At 44.4% G+C, this 14,516-nt stretch overlaps 1 protein-coding gene and 1 long non-coding RNA gene across 2 annotated transcripts in view; both read right to left on the reverse strand.

Moving 5' to 3' along the window:
• The window catches only part of POLQ (DNA polymerase theta), a 136,477-nt gene that overhangs the window by 111,725 nt on the left and 10,236 nt on the right, over window positions 1–14,516 (reverse strand). The window contains exons 5-6 of the mRNA XM_048819242.2: window positions 8,950–9,058; window positions 7,189–7,408 (exon numbers count right to left, since the gene is read on the reverse strand). Coding sequence (XP_048675199.2) covers window positions 7,189–7,408; window positions 8,950–9,058 — 329 coding nt within the window. The remainder of the gene's footprint in view (window positions 1–7,188; window positions 7,409–8,949; window positions 9,059–14,516) is intronic.
• On the reverse strand, window positions 2,791–7,155 carry LOC125621874 (uncharacterized). Its single transcript, XR_012664831.1, has 2 exons — window positions 4,614–7,155; window positions 2,791–3,566 (listed from the first exon to the last, which is right to left on the reverse strand). It is a non-coding gene; the product is annotated as an uncharacterized LOC125621874 (long non-coding RNA).

Below are 14,516 nucleotides of genomic sequence, written 5' to 3' on the forward strand. Positions count from 1 at the left end.
TCTAAGGTGCCACAAGTACTCCTTTTCTTTTTGTGAATACAGACTAACACGGCTGTTATTCTGAAACCATACATTCCTGTGTTTAGGATAGACCTGTTTAAGAACTTTTGTCTAGGCAGAGCTATGTGATTTTGAACATGTGCTTACATCATCTTACAAGGGAAATTCATAACTTTACATATGATGTTGCTTCATACATTTCACCATATTATTTACCAGCAAGCTATTAGTTTTCAAATGATACTTCACAAGGCATATTTTGTACAAAGATTATTACAGTGGTGTATAGAGTGCGAATACAGGGCCGCTTTCAGTCAGAACAGTATCAAAAGCTTTACTAAAGTCAGGAGATACCACATCTTCTCCTCCCCCCTCCCCCCCCCCCCCATCAACAAGTATATTGGCCTATCAAAGAAGTATATTAGGTAGGTTTGACATGGATTTGTCAAGAACAAACTATATTAACTGTTATTTATCTTCTAAGGTGCTTACAATTGATTGATAGCTCCATTATCTTTCCAGGTACCAATGTTCAGCTGACTGCTCTATAATTCCCTGGGCTGTCCTTATTCCCTTTTTCATAGATGGGAAATAAAGTACCTCTTTTCCAGTCCTCTGGCATCTTTCCTGTCCTCCACGAGTTCTCAAAGTTAATCACTAATGGCTCAGAGATCTCTTCGGCCAGTTCCTTAAATATTTTAAGACAGTGGTTTTCGACCTTTTTTCATTTGCGGACCCCTAAAAAAAAATTTCAAATGGAGATGCAGACCCCTTTGGAAATCTTAATAGTCTGCAGATCCAAGGGTCTGCAGACAACAGGTTGAAAACCACTGCTCTAGGACTTCTTTCGTCAGGCCCTGCCAACCTGAAGACATCTAAGGGTATGTGTACACTGCAAGATAAGCCTACGATTAGTGGGACTTGAGTCACCTGACCCAGGTTAGAAAATCCTGGGCTTGAGTGTCTACACTGATTCTTAACCCTCTGTTAAGACTTTCCTAACCTGGGCTTTAACCTGGGGTGTTGATGTCCACACTGCAGCACGTAGACCCGAATCAAAGCAATCCCAGAGTCCCTAGCACCCTCTCAAAATGTGACCACTCTAGCCTTTTGACCATAATGCACTGTGGGAAAACTTTACTGCACCCCCTGCCTGCCATTTTGGCCTGTGTGCTCCCAGCTATCGGAGCCAGCAACAGAGAGGAGCAGCCTTTTGAAAAACTTCTCTTGCTTACGCTTTCATTCCTGTGTCAGGAAACAGTTTCTGGGATGTGCCAATGGGCATTTCGGCAGCTTTTTCTGACCCACCAAAGGCATCTGACAGATTTCATGATGGAGTGAGAGGACGAGGAGACAAGGCAGACTTGCACTGGCTGATGCTGCTAAGTAAAATCAGCATATTTTACTTACCAGTAAATCAGCTGATGCTATGTAGACTGGCACTTCTGACGCAGGTCCACAAGCACAGACTGGTGGGCTCACATTGTAACGCAGACCTAGGATGACCAGCAGTGGATCCAGAACTCTTGCATGAAGAAAGCTACATTTCTGCAGCTTTGTGAGCAGCTTGCCCCAACCCTCCAGCATAAGGACACACTCACCCTTGCCAGTCCAGAAGCAGGTTGTTAAAGCAATCTGGAAGCTGCCTACCCCAGACTGCTACAAGTCCATTGCCAACCGGTTTGGAGTTGGAAAGGCGACTGTGGGTAAAGTGGTGGTGGAGGTTTCTGAGGCAGTAAGGTGTGTGGTTTACCCGAAGGTGGCAATCATTAAAGATATTCCTGAAGGACCTGCTGGCTTTGAGAGAATGGGGTTTCCTAACTGCACAGGGGCCACTGATGGGACTCATGTGCCCATAGTTTGCCCTCCTCAAGGAGTACATAAACTGCAAAGGGTACTACTTGATTGTTATGCAGGCCCTCATAGACCACAGAGGCCAATTTATGAAGGTCAACATGGACTGCATTCCCGAAGTTCACGTCAGGGTTCTTCACCAATTGGAAGTCTACATTCATGGACAGACTGGGACACTGTTCCCACCAAACAACATTGTCATAAACGCTATCCCCACTGTTGTTCTGGGGGACCCCACATATCCCCTTTTGCCTTGTCTTCTGAAGCAATACCCTGATTTCAGAGGCCCGGGCAAAAGAAGGTTTAATTACACTCTCAGCAGGTATAGATTCTATGGCTGTTGAATGTGCTTTGGCGAATTAAAATCGCACTGGAGGTGTCAGCAGACCCATTTGGATGCTAACTCATCAATGTCTGCATTACTGTGGCTTGCTGTATTCTTTACAATCTTTGTGAAGCCAAATGTGAGCCATTTTCCCCTAAATGGGCCTATAACAACAAAGAGCAACTGAATCGGTTCACTCAGCCAGCATCTACTACAACTGGAGTTGGCTGCACCTGGGCAACAGAAGTCAGGGATGCTTTGTGTTCTCACATTATCAACTTGCATGGCCCTATGGAAGAGGGGGAATAGTACCTGTAATAATGTGCTTGTGGAGGGAAAGGAGCTGGTTAATTTGGGGGCGTGGGGGGGCTCAGTGCTTAGGAGGGGTGTGGGCTTGATTGCCATACTTATGAATGACATGACGAACAATGAATTGAGGAATGAATCACAATATGGGTACATATAAGGAAGTTATTGAAATGTGAATTGCTGTACCTAACTGCATAGAGGAACAATGTTTGCTTAGTCATGTATAATTGTTCCTGATCATATTTTTAGCTTTATTATTTCAAATCGTGATTGTATGATGGGCTACATTGATAACAATAAACTTTCTTGATGACACAATAGGCTTTATTTGTAAACATGTATTAAAACAGTACAACAGTCACCCATTGCTAAACAAGAAATAGAGGAACATTTCCAAAACAAAACAAAGTGCAGTAAACAGTGCAAACACAACTCAAACCTTCTACTACTGCATGTCCACTGGCTCCACGTTCTTCTTTCCCCCTTTTCCATGCACTTAGCACTGGGGGGGGGGGGCGGGAGTGAGTGCAGGTATCCACAGGAGGGGGAATCAAGGAAAGAAGCATGGAGTTTAGTTGCCCTGTCCAGCCGCTCACGGGGGCCTGAATGCAAGGGCCGCCAAGGCATGGAATTATCCGGGCTACTTCTGGACTGAGGGAACGTTGCACGGGCACCAGGGAGACAGGAGGAGCTGGTGCTCTTCCAGCCATGATGGAGATGAGTCGCTCAAACAATTCTCTCTGTTGAGCTCTGTCCTCCCTTAGCCACCATTCCTGTTCCAGCAACTGAGTTGCACGTGCCTGCTCCCTTGCTGAAACCCTGACTTCCAGCTGCACAGTGAGCCTCAACCTCACCTCCTGCCTCTTTGGCATGCCATTCTCCAGTCTTATGTCCTTCTGCTTCTGGTACTGGACCTGCTTGTCAGTCCTCTCAAGAACTTTAACCATAACTTGTTCATGAAACACTTCTTCTTGGAATGATCCACAAAGGTATGTTGGGCCAGCGTTGAGTACTGGATGTACGGCAGCCAATGAAGGTCGAGGGGCCAGAAATAGAACCAGAAACAGAGGGTTATTGTCTAAAATAGTTAAGTGAAGGAGCACAGAATTATTTCTTGGGGAATTTCAAGGACAGCAAGTGTTACATATCAAAACTAAACCAAAATATATTGTAAAAGGGATGCTTCAGTCCACAGAATCTCCCTGGACACCACCTCGTTAATCGCAATTACAGAAGTGCACAGATAATGATACGTTTAAAATTACAAGCTGTTTCTGTTTTATAAAAATTGGATAACTACTTGGGTGGGGAAGGTGGGTGGTAAGTGCCCTTGCTACAAAAGGCTTTTTCTATCATTTCAGACCTTTCACATTTTGGGGGATATAACTGTTCTTGTAGTGCCCTGTTGGCAAGCTACCAGTGTAAACTTGCAGTGTATGCAGCTGAAATATTCAAACATATAGTAACTGAAGAGCACATCTGTGAGTGGAGTGGGCTAGTCACCTACCAAGATGGCCCTGGGAAATATGCCCTTCCCCACAATGTGGACACTATCAGTATCCATGAGGTAATTAACAGGGTGCTGTAATAGCTTACACATAACTTACTCTATCATGGCTCATTCAAACACACAAAACTCCATAGCCTTCCTCCTCCCTTACCACGGCACATTTCTGGATAAAAAATTTTGATGCCCCAATCATACATGGGAGGAATAATTTTGTCACGCGCAGACTGCATGGACTACCTCTAACTGAAATGGACTAGATTTGGAAACAGAACACATTTTCCCAAACACACACACACACACACACTGTCTAAGTTCACTGTTTCCAGACAGCTCCATAGATGCTGAGTGATTATAGAGCGGCAAACTTAAGCAATTATTACTTTAAGAAAAACCATGAATGACCCTAGCAATCAGTTAAAATACTCTTTAAACCTGTTCTTTACTGTTGCACTCCACATGCTGGGGGGTTGGAAGGGCACCAAACCGATGGGATACAATCCGCCATTAGTGGATACATGCTGGTAGCTAAGGCTTCTCATAATTTTTGCATTGGTTCTTAGAGCAGAAGTCCCTCCCATTATTGTAGTAAGCTTTTAATTCGAATCAGAAACTTACCTGGCTCAAGGGCAGCTTCTGTCTCCTCTGGGTTTACTGTAGACCCAGAATTGACTGCTGATCCTGTTCCAAAGCCTGTTCTGACTGGTTTCAGAAACAGAGTCACTTCATGGTCCTCACTCAGAGCCTGCTCCTGGCTCCCATCAGTCCCCATGCTGGATTTAGGGGGCAGCAGGGCGCCATCCAGGCTGACCAGGTCATCATGCACCACGATTGACTCTATGCTAGGCACAGTGCCAAGCACCAGTCTAACTCCTCATAAAAACAGGCATGAGCCTTACGAGTTGCACAAGGTATGGTTCTGATCCCTGGTCTTCCAGCACTTGCTCCTGAGACACTTAATTCACTCCCTGCACTGGTCACCAGTCTGGAAAATTTGCAAAGCTGCCAGCTTTTTAGCTGTCTGCTGGTACGTGTGATCACTGCTGGTACTTTTGCTTAAGTGAATAGTTTTACTGGCCTCACATCAGAGATTCACTGAAAACTGGCTATAATCCCATTACCATGAAGCAGTGTGCTTTATAAAAGGCTTGTTCTGCTTGATCTCCATTGCAAACACAGAAGGCTCTCCGAAGATGTGTTTGCAGCTCAGTGATCAGAAGACAATGGAAGAATTAATGCGGACTTACTGAGTTGCTGCTGTATGCCAAGGAAGGATGGCTTCCATTTTCAATTGAGTCGATTGGAGATTGTCTGGATAGAGAGAACAAAGGAAGTTGGCCCATGGGATTGTGGGATACTGTTGGTGGACTCCCAGGAGATGAGTCAATCAGGGCTGCGTCTACATTGCAAAGGAATAGGGCTCAACCCTAGGTCACTGCTTGACCTGGGCTTGAACCCTCCAGGGTGCTAGGACTCTAAGTCTGAGCCCAAGTCTGAGAGACATGTGTGTAGATGGTAAGGGGTTTGGGCTCCAGTCTAAGCCTGAGCCCAGGCTTACACTGCAATGTACACATACCCTAACTTGTCTAGATAATTCTTAACTTGTTCTTTCACTCTTTTAGCCTCAGATCCTACTCTATTTACACTGAGGTTCACTGTGTTAATCATCCAATCACTGAACCCTTTTAGCCAGGAGGCGGGGAGGCATTTGAACAATTCAGCCATTGCTGCATTTTCTGTTATTGTCTTTCCCTCCTCACTGAAGTAAATGGGCCTACCCTGTTCTTGACCTCCCTCTTGCTTCTCATATATTTGTAAAATGGTGTCTCAGTACCTTTATGTCCCTAACTACTTTAATTTCATTGTGCGCTTTGACCTAATTTTGTCTGTACATGCTTGTGTTGTTTTTTATACTCATCCTTCATCATTTGACCTAGTATCCACTTTTTGCATAACTCTTTTTTGAGTTTCAGGTCATTGAAGATCTCCTGGTTAAGTCAGGGTAATCGCTTACCACACTTCCCATCTTTCCTATGTATTGGGATCGTTTGCTTTTGTGCCCTTACTAATGTGACTTTAAAAAACTGCTACCTTGCCTGAACATTTTTTTCCTTTAGACTGCTTCCCAAGGGATCTTACGTATCAATTCTGAGTTTGCTAAACTCTGCCTTCTTGAAGTCCACTCTCTTTATTCTGCTGTTTTCTCCTCTACTGTTCCTTCAAATCATGAACCCTATCATTTCATGATCACTTTTACCCAAGCTGCCTTCAACCTTCAAATCATCAACCAATCATCCTCCCTATTTGTCAGAATCAACTTTGGAATTGCTTCTCCCCTAGTTGCTTCCTCCACCTTCTGTAATAAGCTTGTCTCCAATGCATTCCGAAAACTTGTTGGACAATCTGTGCCCTGTTATATTACTTTCCCAGTACATGTCTGAATAGTTGAAGCCCCCATCACCACCAAGTTCTGGGCTTTGGGTGGTTTTGTCAGTAGTTTTTAAAAGGGATTAAAAAGAAAAGGCTCCTTGCTAAGGATTAAGCAGTTTGAATTAACCTAGCTAGGAAATTTTCATGTACATTTTTAACCAGATAACAGTTTCTGGGACCCAGCATTAGAATGCAAGGCTCTTCTGTTGTATTACTCTGAGTTCAGATGCTCAAAACCTGCAGAGATGCAAAGGTATTTTTGCCAAGATATTCAGTTAATTCTCCATCACTGGCAAACATTTTAATAAAGATTGCATTTTTATTTTATTTTATTTTATTTTTAAAGATATGCTCTAGCTAAATCATTTTGGGGAAGTTCCATGTCCAGTATTATACAGGAGGTCAGACTAGATGATCATTATGGTCCTTTCTTTCTTTAGAATCTATGAACTTTTATCTCAGATGTGTACAATTAGCTCCAATCTAGTTCATAAGAGGGGATGGAGTATCTCTCTGAGGCAAAGGGAACTAGGGACAGATAGGCCTGGCTGGGGAAAACCCTATCTTGGGAAGGAGTTTAAGATGGTTTACCAATAAAAATCAAATCACAGGAAAAGCCCTTATTTTGAGTGCACACACTATGTTAGAAACAGGGTAGGAATGTCAGCTACTTGAAAACATTACACATCTACTGTCTAATTAAAATGTGACAGTAGAAACAATGTCATCCTGGAGCAGCTAGTTCGCAAGAAGCAGTAGTTACCTTCACTTGCAGCATGGGTTGGAATTCCCGCACCAGCTTCATTGAAGAGTCATAAATATTACGGCCAATTTTCACCCACTCCATGAGAGGAACAGGGCGAAAATCAGTATGGTACAGCTCAGCATTCAGCCAGGAGGCCAGAAGACCCAGGTTAGGGAGGGTGGCACTCATGCCTACTATCTGTATGCTGTCAAAAACAGGACTGTTCTCCTTTGTCTGTCTATAATTGGTTAAAAGAAAATGAAAGTTAATAGAACCCTAGGCCAGTGTTCTGGTGCAGAATACCAAATCCTACCCATCCAATCCAGGATCCCGATGCTCAAAGCAATACATTGAATACCTTGGAGCAGAAAAATTGATTACTCTCCTCTCAGCATACATAACTACAAATAGAAAAGGAGTACTTGTGGCACCTTAGAGACTAACAAATTTATCTGAGCAGAAGCTCTCGTGAGCTACAGCTCACTTCATCGGATGCATGCAGTAGAAAATACAGGGGGGAGATTTTATATACACAGAGAACATGAAACAATGGGCGTTACCATACACACTGTAACAAGAGCGATCAGGTAAGGTGAGCTATTAGCAGCAGGAGAGGGAAAAAGAAAAGTCTAAATCTGTGTAAAAACTAGGGCTAAATCACTCACCAAATGCATGGCCCATCCATAACTCTAACCACAGAATACAGGATTGATTTTTTTAAAAGCTTGTCTGCCACCATAGTGTACAATTTTTTAAAAATTATGTATTTCTTAATCCACCACTATGTATGCTCCTGCACATTCTACATGCCTTGCTGGGCATGCTGTTAATGTCCAACACATATACAAAGATGTAATTATTGTGGAGCATCTCAACACAAATTGAGTCCTGGAACTAAATAGATCATGTCTGGTCTGAATTACATTGAAAAAATTAAATCTCCATTACACACAATTTACTTTCTTAGAACATTCACAAAAGCAACAACTATTCAAAGCCTTACACTCCAGCTCAGGATGGCTTAACACTTAGAGTAATGAAGGGCTCACTGTCGTATTATGGCGTGTAGATGTTTTATGATTTAGTATAGAAGACACTTGTGATCATTGCTTTTTCATCTTTTCCATGTCAAATGGCAATATGCCTGTAAGTAGGTAAAATAACTCAGCAGAGAATAGCTGTAGTCAGCTAAGGCTTTTCTTTTGCATATAATGTTTATAATTAATCAAAAACAAACAAACATAAGAAAAAAGGAGTAATAAAATTTCCTCATTTTAGCATTCATTCCAATCCTACAACCCTAGGTGCAAACCTCTGCTCCAAGATATCCCCTTGTCTACCAAAGCCCAACGCAGGATGCCTGATCATATACTTCTTTCACACATATCAAAACATTGTTGACAGTGAGATCTATTAGGTTGTGAAAGTTAGCTTACTTTATATTTGAACTTAAAGCTTTATCCCAATTTCTTCCCCCCCCCCAAAAAAAAAAGAATTTTACATCAACACACATTTAAAAACATGAGGAAAAAGGTTTTTGACTATAGTGATAGCCTCCTGATGTGGTGAGACCTTAATAACCGAGGGATCCTAGATCAGAGTTCTCACCAAATTCCTGGAGCCAATCCATATCTCCAAAATGAAAAGGAGTACTTGTGGCACATTAGAGACTAATAAATTTATTTGAGCATAAGCTTTCGTGAGCTACAGCTCACTTCACTGGATGCTGAAGCTGCTCAGGATTCAGTATTAAAAGACAGACACCCCCAGTCTACCCACCTTTTAGCAACTTTCTCTGTAACAAATCGAACTTTGGTCAGCAGGAGTTCCAGCAGATATCCTCGGTGAGAATCTCCCAGCATGTGCAACTCATCCACAACCACCATCCCTGGTGAAAAGAAGCACTGCAGATATTACACTCACCAAAGCTCAAAAGCAAGAACAAACCTCCATCACTCCATCAGCACCATATTCCATATGAATGGTTGAAATTTACAAAACTCCTGTGCATGCCAGTGACATTTCTGCAGCTTCCTGTCACTGTTTCTCTTCCGATATTAGTGCATGAAGCAGCAGATCAGTTTCATGACATTTTACCTCCAAACATTTTTTTGTTTAAAAAAAAAGAAAATTAAATTTGACAGTGTGTTTGGTGGAGTCTAGCTAGCAGAGTGCCCATCTTTCCAAATTACATCATCTTTCTAAACTCAACATCTCACCAAATTAAGGTTTCCCTGAGGGCTTGTGTACAGTTATTTCAGAATGGCTACTCTTCTTTAAATTCATACCCTACCTCAATCCAAATTAATTACAACATCTTTCTAAATTTCCAGACCTCACCAAACTTGAGAAAGTCTAGATGAAATGAACATTCCCACCTCACTTAGGCTAGGTTTATATTCAAGTTTGCCAGCAGAGTGACATAGGTTGTGGAGGTGATTTTTTTTACCAACATAGCAATGCTGGAAAAATCCCTAGCACAGACAGTTATACTGGTAAGTGTTTTTACTGGTATAGTTTGTTTTGCTCAAAGCAGAATAAGTTATACTGGTAAAAGCACCGGTAAAGCGCTCCTAGTGTACACATAGCTGAAGACCGAGAGAAAAGATGCCCCTCCGTCCCCCAAGCAACATAAAAGCAAAAAGACAACTTAGCTCTGCCAGCTACTGAGGTCTGGTCTACACTATGAGATTAGGTCGAATTTAGCCGTGTTAGGTCGATTTTATAAGCAATGCATCTATACAACCAACCCCATTCCGCTGACCTAAAGGGCTCTTAAAATCAACTGCTGTACTCCTCCCCGGTAAGGGGAGTAGTGCTAAAAATCGACCTCTCTGGGTTGAATTTGGGGTACTAGAGACGCAGCACTGTGCAATTCGATGGTATTGGCCTCTGGGAGCTATCCCAGAGTGCTCCAATGTGACCACTCTGGACAGCATTTTCAACTCCAATGCACTAGCCAGGTACACAGGAAAAGCCCCGAGAACTTTTGAATTTCATTTCCTGTTTGGTCAGCGTGGCGAGCTCAGCAGCACAGGTGACCATGCAGTCCCAGAATCGCAAACGAGCTCCAGCATAGAGCGAACGGGAGAACCTTGTTCTGATTGCTATATGGGGAGAAGAATCTGTGCAGGCAGAACTCTGAACCAGCAGAAAAAATGCTGATATATATGCCAAAATCGCACAGGGCATGGTGGACAGCGACTACACCAGGGACACACAGCAGTGCTGCGTGAAAGTTAAGGAGCTCAGGCAAGCCTACCAAAAGGCAGAGGAGGCAAACGGTCGCCCTTGGTCAGAGCCCCAAACATGCCGCTTCTATGATCAGCTGCATGCCATTCGAAGGGTGGGACTCCACTACCCCACCACTGTCCGTGGACACCTGCAAGGGGGAAGTCCTCAAGCATCACGGAGGAGGATTTTGTGGATGAGGAAGAGGAGAATGTGCAGCAGGCAAGCAGAGAATTCATTCTCCCTGGCAGCCAGGACCTTTTCATCACCCTGGAGCCAATACCCTCCCAAGGTGTATTGTTCCCGGACCCTGAAGGCAGAGAAGGCACCTCTGGTGAGTGCACATTTGTAACTACACTACAGGGGTTAAAAGCAATTGTGTTTAATGTTTGATTTGCACTGAAGAATTAGGATGTATTCACGGCCAGTACAGCTACTGGAAAAGTCTGTTAACATGCCTGGGGATGGAGCGGGAATCCTCCAGGGACATCTCCAATAAGCTCTCCTGAAAGCCTTTGCAGAAGGTTTCAGGGGGCAGCGGGGCTGCCTTATTTTGTCCTCCACAGTAGGACAATTTACCACACCAATCCAGTAGCAAGTAGTCTGGAATCATTGCAGCACAAAGCATGGCAGCGAATGGTTCTGGGATTTGGTCGCATCCATGCAACATTTGGTCTTTATCTTTCTGTGTCAGTCTCAGGAGAGTGATATCATTCATGGTCACCAGGTTGAAATAGGGGATTTTTTTGTAAGGGAACAGTAATCCCCTCTGTTTGGTGATCCCTGGCACATTAGACCCCGTTCATGGTGGGCTGTTTGCGCTTCGCTAAAAGGGATCAGCCCAGAGAATAGCCACACATGGGGGAGGGGGGGGCGGAATTGCTGCTGCACATACATCCCAAAACCACAGCCCCTCCTTTTAAATGGCAAACCCAACCGGCGTTGCTTGCTATGGGAAAGAAGGGTGCTGCAGTTTGAAACCATTCCCATATGTTATGAACACAGAAAAAACCAAGTGTACCCTTTGGCTTACCATGGCTGCCTGGAAACCGAATTCTGTTGCCCAGCCGTGTGTGATGTGTCACCATATCAGCAGGCGCTCAATATAAAAGGCAAAATACGACCTTGTACCAAAAACACATGTGCTGTCTGCTGTGAATTGCTTGATTCACTGTGAAAGTCTCCCTTTTGGTCTCAGAAATGTATCATCTTAAATTTTACTTTCCCTTTTTATCCCCCCTGCAGGTTCAAAAGTTTCTATGCTCCCCGTATCAACTCTGTCCTTGAGGTTATCGGAGATTAGAAGGCGAAAAAAAACACACTCCCAATGACATGTTTTCAGAGCTCATTTAGTCCTCCCACACTGATAAGGGGCAGCTGAATGCATGGAGGCATGCGATGGCAGAGACCAGGAAAGCATACAGTGAGGGTGATCAGAACACGCAGGAGGACATGCTGAGGCTAATGGGGAGCAAACGGACATGATGAGGTGTCTGGTGGAGCTGCAAGAAAGGCTACTAGAGCACAGACCCCAACTGCATCCATTGTATTACCGCCCGCCCTCCATGCAAAGTTCCATATCCTCCTCACCCAGATCCCCAAGAAGGTGGGGGGAGGCTCCGGGTACCCAGCCACTCCACTCCAGAGGAAGGCCTAAGCAACAGAAGGCTGTCATTCAAACAGTTTTGATTTGTAGTGTAGCTACAATAAGCAATGCAGTCTTGTCCTTCCCTCCTCCTCCATCCCACCCAGGCTACCTTTTACTAGTCAGCATTGTCAGTGATCTCAATTTTTTTTTAAATAAAGAATTAATGGATTCAAAACAATAGGGACTTTATTTCCTTTGCCAGCTGTGGTCGAAGGGGAGAGGAGGATTGGCTTACAGGGAAGTACATTCAACAAAGGGCACAGTTTTGCATCAATGACAAACACACACAACTGTCACACCATAGCCTGGACAGTCATGAAACTAGTCTTCAAAGCCTCTCTGATGCGCTGCACGCCTAGCTGTGCTCTTCTAATTGCCCTGGTGCCTGGCTGTTCAAATTTGGCTACCAGGTGATTTGCCTCAACCTCCCACCCCACCATAAACGTCTCCCCCTTACACTCACAGATATTACGGAGCACACAGCAAGCAGCAATAACAATGGGAATGTTGGTTGTGCTGAGGTCTAACCTACTCAGCAAACAGCACCAGCACCCTTTTAAACATCCAAAGGCACATTCTACCACCATTCTGCACTTGCTCAACCTATAGTTGAACTGCTCCTTACTACTGTCCTGGCTTCCTACGTACTGCTTCATGAGCCATGGGAGCAAGGAGTAGGCTGGATCCCCAAGGATAACTACTGGCATTTCAACATCCCCAATGGTAATTTTCTGGTCTGAGAAGAAAGTCCCTTCTTGTAGCTTTTCTAACAGCCTGGAGTTCCGAAAGACGTGAGCGTCATGCACCTTTCCTGACCATGCCATGTTGATGTCAGTGAAACAGCCCTTGTGATCCACCAGTGCTTGCAACACCACTGAGAAGTACCCCTTGCGGTTTATGTACTCTTTGGCAAGGTGGTCCAGTGCTGAGATGGGGATATGCGTTCAGTCTATTGCCCCACCATAGTTAGGGAACCCCACTGCAGCAAAGCCACCCACTATGACCTGCATATTTCCCAGAGTCACAACCCTTGTTAGCAGAAGCTTACTGATTGCTTTGGCTACTTGGATCACAGCAGCCCCCACAGTAGATTTGCCCACTCCGAAATGATTCCCGAATGACCGGTAGCAGTCAGGCATTGCAAGCTACCACAGGGCTATCGCTACTCACTTCTCAACTGTCAGGGCAGGTCTCATCTTGGTATTCCTGCGCTTCAGGGTGGGGAAAAGCAACTCACAAAGTTCCACGAAAGTAGCCTTACGCATGCGAAAGTTTTGCAGCCACTGGGAATCATCCCATACGGGCAACACTATGCAGTCCCACCAGTCTGTGCTTGTTTTCCAGGCCCGGAATCAGCGTTCCACTGCATCAACCTGCCCCAATGCTGCCATGATATCCCAATTGCCACATCCCGTGCTTTCAGGAATGTCTGTGTCCATGTCCTCCTCACATTCATCCTCATGCTGGCGGCTCCTAGCCAGGCTCTGCACATACTTCAGGATAACGTGCAAGGTGTTTACAATGCTCACAAAAGCAGTGCTCAGCTGAGCAGGCTCCATGCTTGCCATGCTATGGCATCTGAACAGATAACCAAGGAAAAAAAGCATGAAACAATTGTTTGCCATTGCTTTCAAGAAGGGAGGGAGGGAGGGAAGGAAGGGGAGACTGACAACATTTACCCAAAACCACCCACAACAATGTTTTTGCCCCATCGGGCATTGGGAGCTTAACCCAGAATTCCAATGGACAGTGAGGACTGTGGGATAGCTACCCACAGTGCACCACTCCGTGAGTCAATGCAAGCCATGGTATTGAGAACGCGCTCCGCCGACCTACTGCACTTAGCAGGGACATACACAATCGACTGTATAAAATTGCTTTCTAAAGATTGACTTCTGTAAAATCAACCTAATTTCGTAGTGTAGACATGCCCTGAGAAAGGAGAGGGTGATGACATTTCTACCAGAGTGATGTCTCTAGAGCATAACTGGTAGTTCCATCTTTTGCATTAGCCTCTGGCTAGCTAGTGTCCACATAGTCTGTGCCTCTAGGTTGTGGAAAGAAAAAGTGTATTCTCCATTTGCCTCTCCCAACCCAAAGTCTCCTTCCTGGCTGCTGTATGAGCATGCTGAGGGTGAGCGGTGTCTATGTTGCTCTACCCCTTCCCACAGCCTCTTTTGGAGTCTCTTTCCCTATTGAATAGCACCAATGCTTTCCGCTCATTTTTCTTACAACTTTCCCTAGCAACATCAAAATGGAATAGACCTGATTCTAGTCATTTTCATTGCTGACCACAGCACAAAGCACTGAATAGAAGCAGGGAAAATAATGGTCCAATCACTTTTCAATCTGCTATCATTTGGCAAAACTATGTGCAACAATAAAGGTACTACAGCTGCCTGCAGATTCAGGCAGACACAGCGCTGCATTCATTTACACTTGGTTCACATTTATTCTTATTAACCTG

Source organism: Caretta caretta, chromosome 1 (genome assembly GCF_965140235.1).
Source record: "Caretta caretta isolate rCarCar2 chromosome 1, rCarCar1.hap1, whole genome shotgun sequence".
Lineage (NCBI taxonomy): Eukaryota > Metazoa > Chordata > Testudines > Cheloniidae > Caretta > Caretta caretta.